This window comes from Callorhinus ursinus, unplaced genomic scaffold (genome assembly GCF_003265705.2).
Source record: "Callorhinus ursinus isolate GAN/ISIS: 27379988/994484 unplaced genomic scaffold, GSC_fseal_2.0 scaffold92, whole genome shotgun sequence".
Taxonomy (NCBI): Eukaryota; Metazoa; Chordata; class Mammalia; order Carnivora; family Otariidae; genus Callorhinus; species Callorhinus ursinus.
In genome coordinates this window covers 1,791,678-1,812,265 of record NW_027397154.1, presented here as the reverse complement: position 1 = coordinate 1,812,265, position 20,588 = coordinate 1,791,678, and the positions used below count along the sequence as shown (strand labels likewise).

At 55.5% G+C, this 20,588-nt stretch overlaps 1 protein-coding gene, 1 long non-coding RNA gene and 1 other non-coding gene across 3 annotated transcripts; 2 read left to right on the top strand and 1 right to left on the bottom strand.

Annotated features, from left to right (window-relative positions):
- Positions 1-5,136: 5,136 nt before the first annotated feature.
- Positions 5,137-5,242, top strand: LOC112813796 (U6 spliceosomal RNA). Its single transcript, XR_003205577.1, has one exon. It is a non-coding gene; the product is annotated as a U6 spliceosomal RNA (small nuclear RNA).
- Positions 5,243-5,260: 18 nt separating this feature from the next.
- On the bottom strand, positions 5,261-8,097 carry LOC141371747 (uncharacterized). The gene is made up of 3 exons (XR_012376943.1): positions 7,948-8,097; positions 7,325-7,458; positions 5,261-5,390 (listed from the first exon to the last, which is right to left on the bottom strand). It is a non-coding gene; the product is annotated as an uncharacterized lncRNA (long non-coding RNA).
- A 94-nt stretch (positions 8,098-8,191) lies between these two features.
- CHRNB2 (cholinergic receptor nicotinic beta 2 subunit) lies at positions 8,192-19,785 on the top strand. The gene is made up of 6 exons (XM_025858918.2): positions 8,192-8,380; positions 9,531-9,676; positions 9,839-9,883; positions 10,353-10,462; positions 11,245-12,145; positions 16,218-19,785. Exons 1-6 carry the CDS (start codon positions 8,317-8,319, stop codon positions 16,386-16,388), a joined length of 1,437 nt encoding a protein of 478 aa, XP_025714703.1. The 5' UTR covers positions 8,192-8,316; the 3' UTR covers positions 16,389-19,785.
- Positions 19,786-20,588: the final 803 nt, after the last annotated feature.

Genomic DNA, 20,588 nt, shown 5'->3' with positions numbered 1-20,588 from the left:
CGAAGGGAGACGCCGCTGCAGTGTGCGGTCCCTTCCGTCCGGGGCGTGGTCGGTCGCTGAGCCTCGCCTCGTCAGCCCCCGCGGGTGGGGACGAGGCTGGGGCGCGGCGTGGGCTTCCCTCGTGGGCGCGGGCGCAGGGCAGCGCCGGTGTGACCCGCCAGCCTGAGCGACCGCAGCCCGACCGAGGCGGCGGCTGCTGCCTGTCGCGGTGGCCCTGGCCCTCGCTAGGTGGCACTGCCACCGGGGACTGCGCGGCGGACAGTCCGGAGCCTTGGAGGCCCGCAGCCGGCCTCCTTCTGCCCGGGGCCCCGGCTTAGCCTGTGCTTGGGCCTGGGGAATTCTGCGGGCGGGCTCAGCGCGTGAGCCGCGGGCCAGGTTGCCGGCTCCTCCCACCCGGGCTAAAATGATTGGGCTTTATGGGGAGCGGGCTGCAGACCCTGGGGCTCGGTGCTGGGCTGCCCGTTTATCAGGTCAGCGGCGGCTGATAAAGGCCTTCTTTGGCCAAGTTGAGCTCTGGGTGTTGAGAGACGTTTGAGACGTGTTCTGCTCTTCCTGGGGCCGTTGATCTCCCTGGGGGAGCCCGAAGAGTTGGCCCCATGTCCCCTTTGTGTCTGTGGGTGCAAGACGGTAGCACACAGAAGGCTGCGGGAACAGTTCCCACTTACTGAGCACTTCCCGAGTCAGGGTATCTTGCAAGTATTTCTAGTCCCCCCAACAGCTTTGCAAGGTAGGCATTTTTTTTTATCCCTGTTTTACAAGTGGGGGGTAAGCAGTGGCTACGCAAGGACACACAGCTGGTAAGCAGCGTGCTGGGCTTCTCTCCAGTCCCTGCCCTTCTGCCCCACTCTGCCTCCCTCTGATGCTTTCTCAGGAGGTTTTCACATAGCTTGACACCAGTCCTTAACCAAAAAAATCCCCACAGATGCAACCATTTGGAAAATCCTGAATTCCATATTTTAATTAATTAGTTAATTTATGGTTTTTAAAAAATTTTACTTTTTTTTTAGAGTGAGCACGGGGAGAGGGGCAGAGGGAGAGGAGAGAAAATCCTAATAAGCAAGCTCCATGCTCAGCTCGGTGCAGAGCTGGACGCGGGCCTCAATCGCACGACTGAGATCATGACCTGACCCAAAACCAAGAGTCAGACGCTTAACCGACTGGGGGACCCGGGCACCCTTGAATTCCATGTTTTGTAAAGGGTTTTAATGGAAGGAAACAAACTGACGAGACACTCCCACGGTGTTGCACGGACTCCAGAAACTCGAAAGTCTTGGTCACTGAGGGGAGAGGGGTGTCTTCCTCTCTGCTGATCCGTTTGTACCTCAGCTCTCCGGCTGGGAGAGCCCTCTGGTAGAAGCCTAGTGTGGAGTCCTGTCTGCTGAAATGTGGAGGGCAGGGGCATTAGACATGACGGGAACTGATGGTTACAGTCACTTAATGAATCCTTGGGTGCTAGGGAAACAGGAGTGAGTAAAACAAAACTCCCCACTCCTGTGGAGCCTGCATTCCATTGGGGGAAGCTGACTCAGGAGGCACAGGATTCCACCTGCCACATGGTTGGTAGCAGTGAATGCGTCCGACCCTGCGTTCAGCCCGGTGGGAGGGCGGACATAAGGCGGGCACTTCATCGCAGCTATGGGACGTGCCTCAGAGGGCAAGACTGGAGCCCTGATCCCGCAAGAAGCGGCGCACTGAATCCTGAAGGATAAGTAGCATTCCTCAGGGAGGAGAAGGGCTGGACGCTGTCCCTGGAGGAAAGGGTGGCACGTGGGAGGGTTCTGAGGTAGGACCATAGCAAGCTGGAGGAAGGGCAGGAAGGCTGTGTCTGGGGAGAGACACAGATGAGGCAGGCAGAGATTAAGTATTGGTAGATATTCAAAACCACGTTTAGGAACTTGGGCTTGGCTTTAAGATCAAGGAGGACCTTATCCAGGCAAGTTACTCAGCCTTTCTGTGCTTCGGTTTCTGTTCCTGCAACAGGGAGATTGTCCTCGCACCTATACCTCATGCGGTTGTTGGGAGATTGGGCGACGTAACATGAGAAAAGTGGTTAGAATGGTGCACCTGGTAAAGAGCTTTTAAAGTTTTTGGAAAGTGGAGGATCAGCATACCTTGGGTCTCAGGAGAGGAGAGAGGGTAGGAAATGAGGCCAGTGGCGAAAGCGGGGGTTGAGTTGCGGAGACCACGGTAGGTTGTGCGGGTTTTATTCAGAGTGCAGAGGGAAACCATGACATATTTTAAGCTAGGAGTGGCATGATCTGATTAAAATGTTAAAAGGTCATTCTGGCTGCTCTATTAAAAATGAACGTAGGGATTTTTGGTTTTTTTTTCTCCAAAAGGGTATGTGTTACCAGAGTGAGCAGATGCACCTGTTTGGGACACAGTGAGCGGCTTTCTCCTTTGACTTGCTCCCAGAAGCACAGTGTTCTGTCACAGACTCAACACATATGTGCTGGGCACTGGCTCTTTGTGGGGAACTGTAGGGGCATCGGGGAGGCAGTGACTCCTGGCACAGAGGGGAGGCTCCTTCCACAACAGCCGCTGCTCCCTTGATGCTGCCCTCAGGAGCGCACAGCCATGGATAACCTGGAGGCACATAAATCAACTGTAATACAGAGTGATGAACACAGGGATCGGGAGCGGTAACGGCCTTGAAGGGTGATATTAGGAATAACTCCCAAGAAGGAATATAAAGAAGTTACTTAGATGGAAGTGGGGGGACATTCTGAAAGAACTGGGCCTCAGAGTAGAAGGAGATGGGGAAGAAAGGTTAGGGAGAACAGAGGGTGCGGGGGGCTCAGCTTAGGCTGAGGGTGGAGTTGCTCGCCTCGGAGCCTTAGCCTAAGGCCCAGGGCAACCCTAATAGTATGAAGCCTGCAGGAGGTCAGTTTTTACCAATACATCAGTAATTTAAAAACTTAAAAATCTTTGATCCATCAATGTCACTTGGAAATTATTAAAGAAATATGCGGGGCGCCTGGGTGGCTCAGTCGGTTAAGCGTCTGCCTTCGGCTCAGGTCATGGTCCCAGGGTCCTGGGATCGAGCCCCGCATCGGGCTCCCTGCTCCGCGGGAGCCTGCTTCTCCCTCTGCTTCTCTCTCTCTGTCTCTCATGAATAAATAAATAAAATCTTAAAAAAAAAATGTGCAGAAATTTACCTGAAGTGGAATACACTGCAACTATTAAAAATAGTTACCAAAGAACACTCACTGGCATAGAGAGGTATTTGAGAAACAGTAAGTGGAAGTTACAAGTCTAGATTTACAGATTGATCCTTTTTTTAATTTTTAAAAAATTTTTAAAATTTTAATTTTTAAAATTTTTAAAAAATTCTTTTTTTTTAAATTTGAGAGAGAGAGTGAGAGAGAGCAGGTGAGAGAGCACAAGCAGGGGGAGCTGCAGAGGGAGAGGGAGCAGCAGACTCCCTGCAGAGCAGGGAGCCCGATGCGGGACTCGATCCCAGGACCCTGGGACCGTGACCTGAGCCGAACGCAGACGCTTAACAACTGAGCCACCCAGGCGCCCCAATAAATAAAATCTTTAAAAAAAATGAACAAGTATGTTCATGGCAGTATATTATTTTTAATAATTCAAAACAGGAAACACCACAAGTCCCTCAGCAGTGGCGTGGATGAACGAGGGCGTGTTTGAACGGGGAGTGTGCTCAGCAGTGCCCACGAATCTCACTAACATAATGTCTAAAAAACCACACAAAGATTAAGATTCCCTTTATATAAAATTTAGCAAAGTCAATGTGTGCTGTTAGAAGTCAGAATTGTGGTTACTTTTTTCAGTCATTTTTTTTATTTGTGGGAAAATATATGTAACATAGGATTTACTGTTGTAAGCATTTTTAAGTGTCTGATCCAGTGGCATTCAGTACATTCAGTGTTGTGTATCCATGACCTCTGTCAAGTGCTTGAACTTAAGCAGCAACCCCCCCTCTGCCCTCCCTCCATGATGTTCCTATTGAAGAGGAGGGAATGATGACTGGGAGGGAACATAATTGGGGCTTCTGGGTGGTGGTAATGTTCTATTTTTTTATCAGGGTGGGACTATATAGATGTGTTCATGTTGTGAAAATTTAGCTGTACACTTGTAATTTATATATGTCTTGTATGTGTGTCATGTCTAAATACACATAAATTTGGAGATATGTAATATCTACCTATTTGTATAGATAGCTATTATATAGATTTTTTATTTAATAAATAAAATTATTTTATTTAATAAAATATTTTTATTAATGTATAAATATATTCGATATTTATATGTAAAGTGTTAACAGTCTTTTTTTCTAGGAGGTAGGATCATGAATCTTTTCTACTTTGTTTTGCTAATTTGTGTTTTCCAATTGGTTTTCATGAATATGTATTACTCTGGTAATAGTTTTTAACAGTGAAGTAGTTTTAAATTTAAAATAACTTGTGGGGCGCCTGGGTGGCTCAGTCGTTAAGCGTCTGCCTTCAGCTCAGGTAGTGATCCCAGGGTCCTGGGATCGAGTCCCGCATCGGGCCCCTGCTCCACAGGAAGCCTGCTTCTCCCTCTGCCACTCCCCCTGTTGTGTTCCCTCTCTCTCTGTCTCTCTGTCAGATAAATAAATAAAATCTTAAATAAATAAATAAATAAATAAAATAACTTGGGGCGCCTGGCTGGCTCAGTGGGTTAGGTGTCTGCCTTCGGCTCAGGTCGTGATCTCAGGGTCCTGGGATCGAGCCCCGCATTGGGCCCCTTGCTCAGCGTGGAGCCTGCTTCTCCCTTTGCCTGCTCCCCCTGCTTGTGCTCTCTCTCTCTCTCTGTCAAATAAATAAATAAAATCTTAAAAAAAATAAATAAAGGAAAAGAGCATTAATTGTAGTGCCTCACAAGAGACAATGTTCCTTACCATCAGAGTCAATGGGAGTATCCCCTCAGAACTTTTCTGGTTAACATTTTGCCCCAAGGCTGACCCTTCTAGATGTGTCCATCACCCTGCATGGTTCTGGCTGGGACAGACGTTCTCTCTCCCTGACCACCTTTCTGGTGGGGATGGGAGGAGGCTGTGAGAGAGACGTGTGGGAGGTCGGTCCAGCTCTGCTTGGCCACCGGGTGGTTGTACTTGGAGGATTCTGTCGAGCTGCAATTAAACTTGAAGTAGAGCTTGCTTCTCAGCACATAGACTGAAATTGGAATGATACACAGAAGATTAGTATGGCTCCTGTGCAAGGCTGACATGCAAATTCATAAAGCATTTCATATTTTATTTAAAAATAAAAAATAAGGGCGCCTGGGTGGCTCAGTTGGTTAGGCGTCTGCCTTCGGCTCAGGTCCTGGGATCGCGTCCCGTGTCGGGCTCCTGCTCACAGAGAGAGTGCTTCCCCCTCTGCTCGTGCTTGTTCTCTCTTCTCTCTCTCAAATAAATAGATATTAAAAAAATAAAAAATAATAAGCTTGAAGCAAAAGCTGGGGTACCTGAGAAGACAGAGGCCAAGGTGAGCAGGCTACGCGGACTGGCCCTAAAGGAGCGTCAGGAGCAGCCAAGGGCTTCAAGCGAGCCCATGACCCTCCAGTCCGTCATCCCAGAAACAAGCAACCACTCTGGAGAACACTCAGCCTTCCTCAGTTACTCTGCATCCACCAAAAGAGAAAAATCCTAAGCACTAAGGACATCTGCGTGTACAGCTCCCTGGCATTCTTGTTCAGGACTTTGAAATGCCTGTAAGCCACCCGGTTTTGCTGGCTTCCCCCTCTTTGAAATCTCAGTTTCATGTCCATTTCCTGCAGATGCTCAGGAACTATTACCTTCCCCTCCTCGTAGCACCTTGTTCATATCTCTACCCGAGTGGTCACCACACTGTGTAGTAAGTCTTTGTCGCCAAACTGTGACCTCCTTAGTAGCTGGGTGCTTTGATCACTGTATCCTCAACTCCTATACAATCATTGAAAAACAGTAGATCCCCAACAAATGTTGATCTGAAATGTTGAAGGTGGGTCATTTTCCCACCTCGGACCCTCTCACCAAATGGAGTGATTGCACACCTTTCTTCTCTTTTCCTTAAGGCTTTTATTCTCCACTCCTTTCCTCGCTTCCAAGATTTCTTTAGTTCTTAGAAGATCATTACATGTATGCATTTGTCCTGCAGCTTGTGCAGGTCTGTGCCCACTGCCGTGTGCATCACAGGGCCTGTGGCCACTCACTTCTCCTTTTCCAGTACTTGTCTTGTTTTTGCCCTTCAATTTCAGGAACTGAGGACATGTTAAATAAGTTGCTTTTGGCTGAGCTTTTATTTATTTTTTTAAATATCAGTTTCTTGGACTTATTTATTTATTTTTGATTATGTATTTAATTTTTTACAATAAACATACAGCATATTTGTAAGGAAAAGAAATAAACACATAATCAAAAATTTAGAAAAGACACCCACTATAAAGCCAGTGTGTAAGCCATCACTGAGAGTAACAGGCAATAACTGATTAAAGCATTAAGTATTCTCTGATAAGAGAAAGCCTTAGAAAGGACATAGGGCCATTATGGACAAAACAGCTAATATCTGGTGCAAAGTAGTCATTGATTGTCTCAAGGCAATGGGCTGGTGGAGGGAGCTTTTTCATAGAAACCATGCCCTCAGTATCATTTTACTTAAAAGTAAAATAAATATCCTGACTTTCTGAAATCCAGCTTTGACCACAGTATAATTCATGTCCAAATGAGTGTGATGAACTGGGTATAGAGGAAGGTTTAGCTGAGCTTTTAAGAAGGAATCTTCCCCTACACACTAGAAGATGTCGGTCCTACATGAGCCCCTTTTCTTATTTGTTGAGTCCTCATGACAAGCCTGGCACTGTGCAGGTTCATGATCTGTCAGCAGAGGCAACCACTGCCTTAGGGTGGTTTTCATCGACTGGACACCATTTGCGAACATATAGCAGGGCACTGTCTTAGTCCTTGGCCAGATATAGCTTCCTTGAGGAAGTGACATTTCTGTGAAATGTTCAAAGTTGACTAGAAGGTGGTTGAGGGGAAACAGAGGTGATAAAAGAGCCAAGGGAGCAACGACAGGTTAAAAGGCCCTGGAGTGGGGCGCCTGGGTGGCTTAGTTGGTTGAGCGACTGCCTTCGGCTCAGGTCATGATCCTGGAGTGCCGGGATCGAGTCCCGCATCGGGCTCCCTGCTCGGCGGGGAGTCTGCTTCTCCCTCTGAGCCTCTTCCCTCTCGTGCTCTCTATCTCTCATTTTCTCTCTCTCAAATAAATAAATAAAATCTTTAAAAAAAAAAAAAAGCCCTGGAGTGTGGAGGATGGGGCAGGGGCTGGGGTGGATAATGTCCATGATCTGAAGACCTCACCAGTAGCTGGAGTGTGGAGCTGGGTGGAGTGGTCCAGATGAGGCTGAAGAAGTAGGCAGAGAGGGACTCAGAGCCTGGACGTATGACAAGGCTGCTTTAGTCAATAATCTTAGTTGTAAGTGACAAAAATCCACCTAAGAGAAAAGGGAAGACTTAATTGGCTTTCATGGGCAAAGATGTCATTGAGTTGTGAATCCTCTGGCTCATGTTTGCTCTTCTTTGCATTAGCTTCATTCTTGGGCTTGGTCTCTGGTCCTCTGACCCCCTTTGTTACACAGAAGCCAAAGACTGGGGTGGAAGGGAATGGGGCGAGAAAGCCTCTTTTCAGGCCCCCTGGGGGAGGGCAGGAAGGTTGGCCTTTGAGGGAGTTCATGGAGGTAGAGAAGGGGACGGGTGGGGGGTGCTGTTTCCAGACTCCAAAGCTGTTTGCTTTTGAAAAATAGCAAACCCACAACCCCCTATCTCTGGGAAGGCCTAAAATGCATTCTCTCAGCCGCATCTTGAGCCTTCCAAGGAAACAGGATCGTTTGGATTGGTAAGAGCAAACAAGGAGGGCGGGAACTGCAGAAACCCCTCCCGACTCCCGCCCCTCCTTCTGGCCCCTGTGCAAAGCGGGTTCTGACCTATTGGTCTTGCTCGCGCTGCTTCTTCCCGCCCTTCGCAGAGTCCAGGTCCCGCCCCAACTTCGGGGCTGCAGAACTCCCCGGGCCGGCGAGCTAGCTGAGCAGCAGAACGTCCCACCCTGGGACCCCCTTTTTTCCTGGGCTCCGGCGCTTCCGCCTCCGGGGCGGAGACTCCTCCCCCTCCCCGTCCCAGTTGTGTTCCCTGGAAAAGCAGCCGGGAAAGCGTCCGCCTGCTCCGGCCGGGGCGAGCGAGAAGCCGGCTCCCCTCCGCAGCCCCGCAGCCCCGCCGGCCCGCGGCCGCCCGCGCGCAGGGCCCCTCCGGCGGCGCGGGCGCTCCTTCAGCACCGCGGACAGCGCCCCGCCCGCGGCATGGCCCTGCGCTCCGGCCCCGCGGCGCTGCTGCTGGGCTTCGGCCTCCTCGGGCTGCGCGCCGGTAAGGACTGGGCTCCAAGCTGCAAGGGGGATCCCCAGAGATGGAGGAGCCCGCAGGGGGACGCCTGGGCGGCCGAGCTGGGAGGAGGACATCCCCGAAGGAGTAGGCGATGCAAGGAAGCGAGGGAGATCCGGGCAGTGGTGGTGGGGAGGGCGTGGGCACGGGGAGGGAGTCTCCCCAGGCCTTCTGGGGTGGCAGGAGGGCACACTCTGCGGCTGAGATGCCATTTGACTTCCCGTGAAACATCTCCAGAACTCTACCTGGAAGGGCACCCTCCCTTAGCTCTCCATCATTTTCTGTGCCCCACATTGGGCTCCTGATTCTGGCCACTCCACAGGGGCAAGACAGGAAGGGGAGAGAAGTGACTTCTCAACTCTCTTACACGGTGGGGCGGAAGACTTGGAAGGGAAGGCGCTCTGCCAGGCTGAGTGCCAGGAAGGAGCTCTGAGGGGTGGGGGTACAGCTGTGCAGGGCTGCAGGAGAGAGAGTCTGTGGAGGGGCGGGTACAAAGGGATTGTACAGCTAAACGAGCTTCCCACACCTGCATGCCATCTTATGGGGGGTGGGCTCCCATATGTGTGGAACTGGGGACTGAATACACGTTCTGACACACAGCGCAGGCAGCCCAGCTCTCCTCTCCAACCCAGTGCCTTTGAGGGTGGGGGCGGGGTGGGGTCACAGTCCAAGTCACATGTGGAGGTGCATAATGTTACTTGTACACACAGATGGGCCCTGACTGAGGAGAAAGGTTGTGTGGTGGGAAATAAAGAGCTGTTCCCTTTCACTACCATCCAAAACCCTCCTTGAACTGCAGGGATCTTTTAGGAGAAGCTGTGAAAACAAGAAATCTCAAGTCTTTTGAAACTATAGTCTGAGACCTCGCAGAAGAGCAGGTCTCCACTAATCCCTGCAGAGTGGGCTTTTAGTCTGGAGACATCTGTGTGAGGCTGTCTGGTCTCCCTGGTCGGTGATGTCAGAGAAGCGTTTCTCTGTGAGGGGCCCCCGTGGGATAACTGAAGCATTTTGCTGTATCCTTAGAGATGGAGAGGTGGGAGCTCCCGTTTCGGCCTGGTTGCCCCACTGCCTAGGGAGAGTGGGATGCTAGGTGGGCCCCCCTTGCCTACTTCCTTTCTTCCTACTGCCCACCCAGGAGTGTCGGGCACTGACACGGAGGAGCGGCTGGTAGAGCATCTCCTGGATCCCTCCCGGTACAACAAGCTCATCCGCCCAGCCACCAACGGCTCGGAGCAGGTGACGGTACAGCTCATGGTGTCCCTGGCCCAGCTCATTAGTGTGGTGAGTGGGGGCCCACGCTCTCTGCCCAGCTACTCAAGTCAAACAGCCAGAATTACTCCCCCGGAGCTCCCCAGGCTTGGGGAGTATGGGAAGGATCACAGATGGCTGTAGAGAGCCTGCAGGCTGAGGGGCCTTCTCAGCAGCTTCTTTTCTTCCCTGCAGCACGAGCGGGAGCAGATCATGACCACCAATGTTTGGCTGACCCAGGTTAGTGCTCTTCCTGCCCAGTGCACATCCCTGGTCTGCTTTTCCCTCCTTAGTTTTGTTTGTTTGTTTGTTTGTTTGTTTTGCATGTGCTTTCCCCCTCTTTTAATCTCCTCAAAAAAGGCAGAAAGGTATAGACTTTGGAGTGCTAAATAACTGGATCTGAGACTTGGTGCTTCCACTCACCAGCTCTGTGACTTTGAACATGTTAAACTCTACAAGATTCATTTTCTTATTTGTAAAATGTAGATTCTAATAGCTTAGCTTAGATGTGCAAATTAAATGAGAAACTATCTTATGAGCCACATTTGCTGGGCAGGGAAGTCACTGTGGGGAGGGGATGGCTTTTCCAAGCCCTCTCAAGCCAGATTGCCTCCCCCCTCCTCCCCCACCCCCATCCTGTCCTTGACCTTGAGTCTCAGCAAGGGCATGGGTTGGTAAGGTTCCCTCTCTCCCTCTCTCCCTCTCCCAGGAATGGGAGGACTATCGGCTCACCTGGAAGCCTGAGGAGTTTGACAACATGAAGAAAGTTCGGCTCCCTTCCAAACACATCTGGCTCCCAGATGTGGTTCTATACAACAAGTAGGTGGCCTTGGAGCAACGGGAAGGTTGGAGGAGACTACAGGAGTGCTCTGGGAGGGAAAGGGTCTTAGGGAAAGTAAGTTAGCTCGCACAGCGGGACAGAAAGGACTTCTTGTTGGCACAGACACAATCAGTATGCAGCAGACAGACCCAGACGAGTGAGGTGTAATGTGGAAAATCCAGACGATTCCAAGGTGATTTGGGCCATGCCCAGTCCCCTCTCCACCAAATCTGAGTCCCATTGTTGGGAGCCTCAGTGGGAGAGAGACAAGGGTTGACAGCCCCAGTGCCTATATGGATTCAAGAACAGCCTTTCCTGGAGGATCGTTCAGGGTCAAAGAACTTGGAGGCCCCAGTGTCTCCTCTGGGTTCCGTCCCCTTTCCTGCAACAATCCCACTTACCTCCAAGATCCTAAATCACTAGTGGGTGCATCTCCTGCTCCCACCTGCCCCTTTCCCCTTCATTGCCTGGGGCTCCTTACTCTGGCCTCCCAGGCTCCCCCAACCTCTCCTCTGCATGGGGAGCAACCAGCTCGCACAGTGCATGACAAGTAGCAGACAGCCCCCGTCATCCACCCTCTTCTGCTTCCAAAAGGCCTCACAGGCCTCCTGACCACCAACTCACCCAGATCCCCTTCTTGCTCAATTCCTGCCCCACCTCTGTCGACTCCTGGGCGGTTACCCTCCGGCCTGGCTATCCCTTCCTCCCGCTCAGGGCCGGGTTGATGGGTGGGGTGCAGGAACGCGTGAGCCGGGGCTGACCGCGCTCCTCCACTCGGCAGTGCGGACGGCATGTACGAGGTGTCCTTCTACTCCAACGCCGTGGTCTCCTACGATGGCAGCATCTTCTGGCTGCCGCCCGCCATCTACAAGAGCGCGTGCAAGATCGAGGTGAAGCACTTCCCGTTCGACCAGCAGAACTGCACCATGAAGTTCCGCTCGTGGACCTACGACCGCACGGAGATCGACCTGGTGCTCAAGAGCGACGTGGCCAGCCTGGACGACTTCACCCCCAGCGGCGAGTGGGACATCGTGGCGCTGCCCGGCCGGCGCAACGAGAACCCGGACGACTCCACGTACGTGGACATCACGTACGACTTCATCATCCGCCGCAAGCCGCTCTTCTACACCATCAACCTCATCATCCCCTGCGTGCTCATCACCTCGCTGGCCATCCTTGTGTTCTACCTGCCGTCGGACTGCGGCGAGAAGATGACACTGTGCATCTCCGTGCTGCTGGCGCTCACCGTCTTCCTGCTGCTCATCTCCAAGATCGTGCCGCCCACCTCCCTGGACGTGCCGCTCGTCGGCAAGTACCTCATGTTCACCATGGTGCTCGTCACCTTCTCCATCGTCACCAGCGTGTGCGTGCTCAACGTGCACCACCGCTCGCCCAGCACGCACACCATGGCGCCCTGGGTCAAGGTCGTCTTCCTGGAGTGGCTGCCCACGCTGCTCTTCATGCAACAGCCGCGGCCCCGCTGCGCTCGCCAGGGCCTGCGCCTGCGGCGGCGGCAGCACGAGCGGGAGGCGGGTGCCCTCCTCTTCCGGGAAGCCCCCGGGGAGCCGCGCGCCCGGCCCGCGCGAGGCGGGGCGGGGGCGGGTGGCTGCGGCCTCCGCGCGGCGGTGGACGGCGTGCGCTTCATCGCGGACCACGTGCGCAGCGAGGACGACGACCAGAGCGTGAGTGGCGCGGCCGCTGTGGCCTCCTCGGGCTCTCCCCGGTGGGCTTCCGGGAGGCGGCGCCGTGGAGGCTGGAGTCGGTACGGGCGGCGGGGACGCCTGGGGAGGCCTTGGTGGCTTTGCGGCCAGCCGGTGGCCGCGACCCCGACGCCCAACCCCCGCTGGCCCCCCCCCCGAGTCCGAGCTGGCGACTGGTGATCGCAGCTCTCGGCACGAAGGGCTCCGGGTCTCCCGTGCGCCCCACGGGGGCGCGGAATGGGGGCGGTGGAAGATGGGTGGGGGCAGAGGCCCAAGTCACACCCCTTTTCAGCGCCTTTGGCAGGGCCTGGTGAAATCGTTTTGGAGGAGGGGCAGGTGGAGGCAGGGGCTTCCCAGAGCAGCGCCCCCGCCGCGCGCACACCCGGCTTTTTGCACCCAGGCGCCCGCCGCGGAGGGGGACCCCGGGAAGCCCCGAGCCCGCGCAGGGGCAGAGTGCCATGGGCCGGTGGCGGCCAGCGGGCAGCCTTCGGACACCGGCCGGTTCCAGGCTGCGGCTCGCCAGTGGTTGCCATGGTGACTGGCCGGGTTTCCGTTAGGATGCAGCCGTTCCGGTTTGGGGGTGAGGAAGGGCGGCTCCAGCGCTACCGCTGGGGGCGGGGGTGGGGGCTTGAGAGCCTGGCGTTTCCATTCCCCAGGAGGGCAGGACGGCGGGCTGGAGCTGGGGCTTGGCCAGGGAGCAGGGTACGGGCCTGATGGGCGGAGGGGGGAACAGGCCCAGGGAGACGTGGCCGGGCAGCGCTGGGGCTCAGCCGCGCGTCGCGCCCCCGCCGCCCCTGCCGCAGTCCGCTCGGTGCTCGGTGCAGTGGCCTACTTGGACGCCGCACTGGCATCTCAGACCACACGTCCAAGCCCCAGTGCTCCATCTAAACCCCACCACCGGCTTGCTTCTCCTGCAGTCTCCCCATCTTACAGTAAACGGCATCACTGTGCACCCAGAGGTTCAGACCAAAAACCTGGAGTGATTCTTGACTCTTCTCTCTCTCACCTCCCCCCCATCCAAGTCAGCGGAAGTCCTGCCCTGTGAGCGCGGTCTCCAAAGTCCTCCCAGCTGTCCCCTTCCTCCTCACCTCTCCAGGCTACTCCCGGGACGGTAGGCCTCCCGCAGCTCTTCCCGGACTGGGGCAGGATCTCCTGGAAGTCTCCCCGAGTCAGCTCTGTTCTCCTTCCTCCAAATGTGCGCCGTCTCCTCACCTTGTGCGTTCTCCTCTCTGGCTCAGGTCACTGGCCCACTAGTCTAAGCAAGCAAAGCTCTGTCTTATCTCAGGATGTCTGCACCCATTGGTCTCTCTGCCTGGAATGCCCTTCTTTTTTTTCCTTTAAAAAAGTATTACTGGGGCTCCTGGGTGGCTCAGTCCCTTAAGCATCCGACTCTTGATTTCCGCTCAGGTCATGATCTCAAGGTTGTGGGATTGAGCCCCGCCCCCGGCTCTGCCCTCAGTGGGGAGTCTGCTTGGGATTCTTTCCCTCCCCGACTTCCCCCTACCCCCCCCACACTCTCTCTCAAATAAATTTTTTATTATTTTTTTAATTAATTAATTAATTATTTAGAAGTAGGTGCTAGTATTTTTTTAATAAAGATTTTTTTTTATTTGAGAGAGAGAGCACGAGAGGGAAGAGGGTCAGAGGGAGAAGCAGACTCCCCGCCGAGCAGGGAGCCCGATGCGGGACTCGATCCCGGGACTCCAGGATCACGACCTGAGCCGGAGGCAGTCGCTTAACTAACGGAGCCACCCTGGCACCCTCAAATAAATTTTTTTTAAAAAGTATTATTATTACTATTAATGTTTGCTCTCCTGTTTGAGAGTAGGTTGCAGACATTGTGACCCTTTATCGTGAATAATTCAGTGTGTCTTGTCCTGATAATAGAGATGTTGTCTTGCATACCCAGGATCAGTGATCAAATTCAGGAAATTCAACATCCATATCATATATTTAACTGATATAAAATCCATATTAGAAAAGTTTTCCAGGGATAAGCGTCTCCTGGTCCTGGGATGGAGCCCCATGTTGGTCTCCTGCCTCTGTGGGGAGCCTGCTTCTCCCTCTCCCTCTGCCTCTCCCCCCTGCTCATGCTCTCTCTTTCTCTCTCAAATGAGTAAATAAAATCTTAAAAAAAAAGTTTTCCAACTTTTGGAAAACTTTTGGGGGGTGCAGTCAGTTAAGCATTCGACTCCTGGTTTTGGCTAAGGTCATGATCTCAAGGTCATGAGATGGAGCCCTGCGTCTGGCTCTGCATCAGCTTGGAGCCGAATTGAGATTCTCTCTCTCCCTCTGCCCCCCACTGCTGCCCCGTGCACCTGCTTGCTCTCTCTCAAACAAATAAATAAATCTTTTTTTAAAGAAAGGTTTTCCAGCTTTCTCAGCAATGCCCTTTGCAGCTCTCCCCACCCTGACGCGGGGTCTCAGATTGCACTCGGTTGTCCTACTTTTTTCTTTTTCTTTGATCTGGAACAGTCTCTCAGCTCTGTGTTTCATAGCGTCAACATGTTCACGGGTGTGGGCTGGCCCTCAGTTTGGGTTTGTCTGATTGTTTCTTTCTTCAATTTGTTCCGGCCATAGCTGGCTCCTTCTTTTTTTTTTTTAAGATTTTATTTATTTATTTGACAGAGAGAGAGAGAGACAGCGAGAGCAGGGACACACGCAGGGGAGAGGGTCAGAGGGAGAAGCAGGCTTCCCGCCGAGCAGGGAGCCCAATGCGGGACTTGATCCCGGGACCCTGGGACCCTGACCTGAGCCAAAGGCGGACGCTTAAGGACTGAGCCACCCAGGCGCCCATAGCTGGCTCCTTCTCATGTTGCAACGTGACCTTCAGTGTCCCTTCCTCAAAGAGGCCATCCCAGACCACCCTACAGTGTGTCTTCCCCTCCGTATCTCTCTCTCCGTTCTTTGTTTCCATATCAGCACCCATCAGTGTATAATTTTTTTATTCTTGCTTATTTGTGTCCCTTTCCCTCTGTGGACAATAAGCCACAGCCGGCATTTGTCTTGCTCTTGGTCACACCTCCATGCCTGGCACGATGCCAGGCCCACGGCAGACACGAGCAAGCTGTTACTCAGCAGCCGACCGAATTAAGGTGCACAGCGGTCTCCTTCCCGGGCCCCCAGATGAATGTGTGCAAAGGCCCTGACTCAGGCTCAAGGGGGGCCGACCCCGGGACAGCTGTCAGACCCAGACGGTATCCTCTTTCCGATGGATTGGTCGCATCTGGGGACCAGTGCTCACCCTCTGGGGCCTGTGTGCTGGAGGTGCTGCTGTTGGATGGGGTGCCCCAGGCAGTCACAGATGGATGGGGGCCTGTGGAGCCAGCCATTCATTTGATAACCGGACACCCATTTACCGGCACTCTGTTGCACAAGCTGGGACTGCAAAGTGAATCAGCCAGGGTCCCTGTCATTTAGGAACTTGTAGCTGGCCGGGGGCAGGGTAGGATGGCAGACATGCAAATTGAAATGGCAATACAGTGCAGTAAAAACACTGTGATCGAGATGTGTCCACTGCTGAGGGAGTCCAGAGAGGACGGTGGTTCATGCTGATCAGGAGTATCAGAAAAGATCACTTCAGAGAAGAGGTAACATTTGATTTGGGCTTTAGAGGATGTGTAGGAGTTCACCAGGCAGAGAAAGGGAAGACCAGAATTCTAGACAGAAAGGAAACTCAAAGGCACAGAGACTTGAGAGCACACATGGGGCTTTGGTAAGTCTGGGTCAGAGGGTGGAAGGGGATGGTAAGTAGGTGGGTGCGTATTTGTCGTGGGTGGGTCTTCAAGTTTGGATGGGCCCTGAAGGCAGTGGGGCCGCTGGAGGCTTTTAAGCAGGCAAGTTAGGAGCCACGCTTTGGAAAAGTCGCTGTGGGGTCATGGAGGGAGAGGAGTGGGGTGCATGTGTACACGCGTATGTGCATGGGTGGGTGCATACGTGTGTGTGTGTGTGTGTGTGTGTGTGTGTGTGTGTGGTGAGACCTGCCTATTCCCATTTCACTCCTGTCCTGCATCATGTGACTGATACCCCGGCCTCCTTTGTCTCCTCTGTCCAGGTGAGTGAGGACTGGAAGTACGTTGCCATGGTGATCGACCGCCTGTTCCTTTGGATCTTTGTCTTCGTTTGTGTTTTTGGCACCATTGGCATGTTCCTGCAGCCTCTCTTCCAGAACTACTCCACTGCTCCCTTCCTGCACACAGACCACTCAGCTCCCAGCTCCAAGTGAGGCCCTCCCGCTCTGTGCCGCTCCACCCCTTGCCCTCTGTACACAGTCATTTTGGGCGGAGGAGGGGCGAGTGAGCTACAGGTGGGGGGGTCAAGTGAGCTACGGGGGGGTGGGGGGGCGGTCAAGTGAGCTACAGGTTGGGGGGGCGCTGCCGCAGACCCAGCCTCTCCGTCCCCCACCCCCAGCCCCTCCCAGCCCCGCTGGCGGCAGACAGACAGCACACCATGGAGGCTGGAGGCTGGAGGCTGGACCCACTGCTGTCTTGTCTTACGGCAGCCGGGCGGGAGTGCTGCTGGTCGGGCATGGAGGTTGGGCCTTCCCCTCTGAGGGAAGTGTGATGGGGAAGGGGCCAGGTCGGGACAGAGTCCCAGGGCCCCTGCCTAAGTACACGGCCTCTGGGCTGGCAGGTCTGCCCAGGGGCTTACCTGGCGCTGTGGTCAGACCCCTGGGGGCCCTCCAGCCCAGCCCCGCAGCCCCTTGCTTCTAGGGGCTCCAGAGCTCAGCCCCAGGTCCCTGCACCCCTGGACTTCCCCCCACTTTCCTTCTTGCTCAGGCCGGGTGAGGCAGGCCAGGCTGGGCTTCGAACCCCTGAGTTCGGAGCCTTCCGGTGACCTGCTTGGAGCCACGTCCTCCAACTGTGCACAAAATGCAAGCCCTCCGGTGGTCTCTCCCCACTTGAACTGACCGGTGTTTGGAGTCAGGAAAGTGAAGCTGTTAGCTCTGAGCAGACCCAGCCTTTCTGCCCGCAGCAGAGGGGGCTGGGCAGGAAAGAGTCAGCACTGGCCCAGCCGCACCCCACAAGCAGACCTGAGCGGGGCGGGGGCAGAACCTCGTTGCCGTCACCGGCTCCTCAGAAAGCACGGCCGTTGCCTCCGTCCTGTGGGCTTGTGGAGGCTGTATCCTGACCCTGCTCCCAGGGACCAGCTGGGGGCCACCTGGCCTCTTAGCCTAGGAAACAGACCTCTGATGGACCTCCTGCCCCCACCCCTGCCATGTGACTGGCTCTGATTTGTGGTCCTGGCCTGTCTTCAGTGCCAACAGGTGGCCCAGCACAGCCGAAGGGCCGGCCGACGCAGACCATGCCGTCCTCGGGAGCACAGCTGGACCCCTGCTTCTGCAGGTGCAGCAGAGGTGGGGGCAGTGCTCACAGGTCGGGGGAGACGCACTGCGTGGGCCACGGGACCAGACGGTCTCAGTTTGGATTCCAGTCCTGGCTCACACCTGCTCGCTCAGCCACAGGGAGCAAGTCCCTTTGCCTTTCTGGGCCTCAGTGACCCCATCTCTCGAATGGGGACGGTAGCGAGGAGGAAGAAGCCCAGTCTGTACTTGGCGGAGATTTGATGGGTGTGCAGGCTAGGAGGTGGGCAGAGCTGGGGGCGGTGGGCTCACCTGACTGTCCTGACAGCCTTCCTCGCACACCCCTCCTCTCCCTCTCTCTTCCTTGAGCAAACCGAGTCCCCTGAAGCAGGGTGGGAGTCTGGGGAGCCGGGGACTGGAGGAGTGCAGTTGAGGGGAACTTTCTGGGGGCCACTCGGTGGGTCTGATGGCTGTTGCTGTCTGGAGTGCCCGCAGCAAAGCATCGTTCCGTTCCTGGGCTGAGCTCCTCCCGACGCAGGTGTGAGCTCAGGGCCTCTGGGCGGACCTCGCCCTGTCCTGGCTGTGGACACCCAGGTGGCCACTGGGCAAGAGGTGCCTCGGCGTGTTTCCCGGCCTGCCGGAGCGGGCTCGTGACCTCCCTTCTGAGTGGGTGTCTTGGCCCTGCGGAGATCCCCTCTCCTAGAGCAACAAATTAAGAGTTGCCTGTATTATGCCTGGACCTGCTGTGGATTCCTAGCCCTGGGGAAGCCTCCAGGAGCCTGAAGAGCAACCGGAAAGGAGCCCTCCCTCTGCAGGGTGGGGTGCCGGCCCGAGGCCCTCGCTTCTGGCTCTCCCGGGCTCCTCACTGTGGCCTGGGCCACGTGGCTGGGCCTGTCCTTGCTTGGAGTACTTCTTCCAAGGGGCTGTTGTCCAAGTAAGTCACCAAAAATGCTAGAGGGCTGAGGCCTGGAGATTGCTGCCTGACTGGGGACAAGCATCGTCCCTTCTCCTACCTTGGTGTTGCCAGGGGAGCTCCCTGTCCCTTCCATGGGGGGCCGTCTCTGGACAGTATCAGGTGCCCCATTCAGTGCCCCTAATCTGGAGAGGACAGTGCACACACTGGACCGAAGCCTGAGCAAGGTGGGCTTGGGAGGGGCTGCTGAGGAAGCAGGCGGGATTGTCTCCATCTGCAAAGCACTCTGCCCGATGAGCAGGCCTGCCCACACCGCTTTTGACGGTTGGCGCTGCCACAGGAGGAAAGCAGTTTCTTGGTGGCAAGGCGTCTGATACTGCAACAGCTGGACTGAGTCATCGAAAACTTGAAAGCAAACAAGACAAGGCAGCCTCCCAGCTGGCCTTCTCTGCAGAGGAAGGCTGTGCGTGCAGGAAGGGCGAGAGGCAGGGAGTGCTCTGGGCAGGACCTGGGGGCTCGACTCCTACTCCTCCAGCCCCAGGCCTCTGTTCTGCAGGGAAGGGGCCCCTCCACTCGCTCGACTCGCTCAGCTGAGCCGTCCGCACGGCTGGGCCTCGAGGCGGGCGGAGGGAAAGCAAGGGGCATCTGATTCGCTCCCTGGCCCAGAGTGCACTCGGCTCCAGCTCTCAGCCTCTGCTTCCAGGTGCCTGGGCCACGGCCACGGCGTCCCTCAGCCCAACAGCTGCCGGCTGTCAGCCACCCAGGCCGGAGCGAGAATTAGCATGTTTCCGTGTTGTCCCAACAGGCCCGAGGGCCCAGCGTGAGTGTCACACGGTTCCTGAGGGACTGTAGGTCTAGGAGTTGTAGCTAAGACAACTCACCCACCCCCCCCCAGAGCCCCCCCCCCCCCGCCCCGTTGGCCTTGGCCTCCCTTGTCTGTGCTTCTGGAATATTTGCACTGGTCTAGCCCACTCCAGGCCAGACTCCTTAGGAACTCAAGGTTCTTGTAAAGAAAGTTGTTTCCAAACATGTCTTGTCTCTCTGCTCTATTTGGGGGCCAGGGTTGGCAAATTTGGGAAACCGGGGGTGATGCTGGAGAAATTGGACCTGTGAGCCATGAAAGACAGTACAAGCCTCTGAAGGTGAGCGGTAACTTTAATTTCTGTAATCGATGCCGGACAAGGGCACTCGTCAGATGGAAAAGAAATGGATAGCTCCTGGGGGGCACTCGTCGAGAAGGGCCCTGGAGGCAGGGTCGGCCGGAGTCTCTGCACAGCTCGTGCGCACGGGGAGACCAAGGCTGTGGTCCGTGTGAAGGCCACACCTGTCCCCAGAACTCTGGTTTGCTTTGGGCCCAAACCTGGAAGGCGCTCAGTTGTGGCCCCCGAACGGGAACAGGTGTAAGGAGCTGACAACACGCTGTGGTCCCGCGGGCAGCCCTGCGTCCCAGCCCCTCGGAGCGGGTGGTGCGGATGGGCTCGTTCCCTCCGCACATGGGTCTGGCGCTCATTCGATGTGAAGGAAGGAAACTGCGTCCTTAAGACTTGGATACGTTTCTCCGGCAGCGGTGCCGCCGGCCCCCCCCCCCCCCCCCCCCCCCCCCCCCCCGCCCCCGCCCGCCACCCCCCACCCCATCCGTCCCCACAGGGGCGACATCTCCTTCCCCATCTTCAGAAGCCCTGGATCTCGGCGGACCACGAATGACACCCCCACACGGCTGTGGTCCTTAATGTGCCCCCAGACTCGTCACTGGCCCTCCTGGCCTCAGCTGTCCCATCGGTCGCGGACGGGGAAGGAGGCTTCGCTTTGACTCCGTGTCCTTAAGCCGGGGACGGATGTGGTAGAGACTCTGGCCTGAATCGCAACACGGGAAGGGGCGCATTCTCTGTGAAAGTCACGCGGAGAAATACTGCAGTGCCTCCCCGAGACTGCGGCCCAGCCGGCCCCGGGCCCGCCGAGAGCGGAGAGCGCAGAGCGAAGGAGAGCCGAGAGCCGGGGGCGCACACGCACTTCCCAGCAGGCAGAGCACCTGCGGCCGCGGGCGCTGCCGGGGCGGGGGGCGGGGGGCTGCGCAAGTGACGCCTGCGCGTTGGGACGCGGTCTCCGAGGACAGGGTGCCAGGACGAGGCGCGGAGCCCTGGGCTCTGCTGGGGTGCTGGGGGTGTGCAGCCCGCGGCAGGTGAGAAACCGCAGGCCCGCGGCCCCCTCTG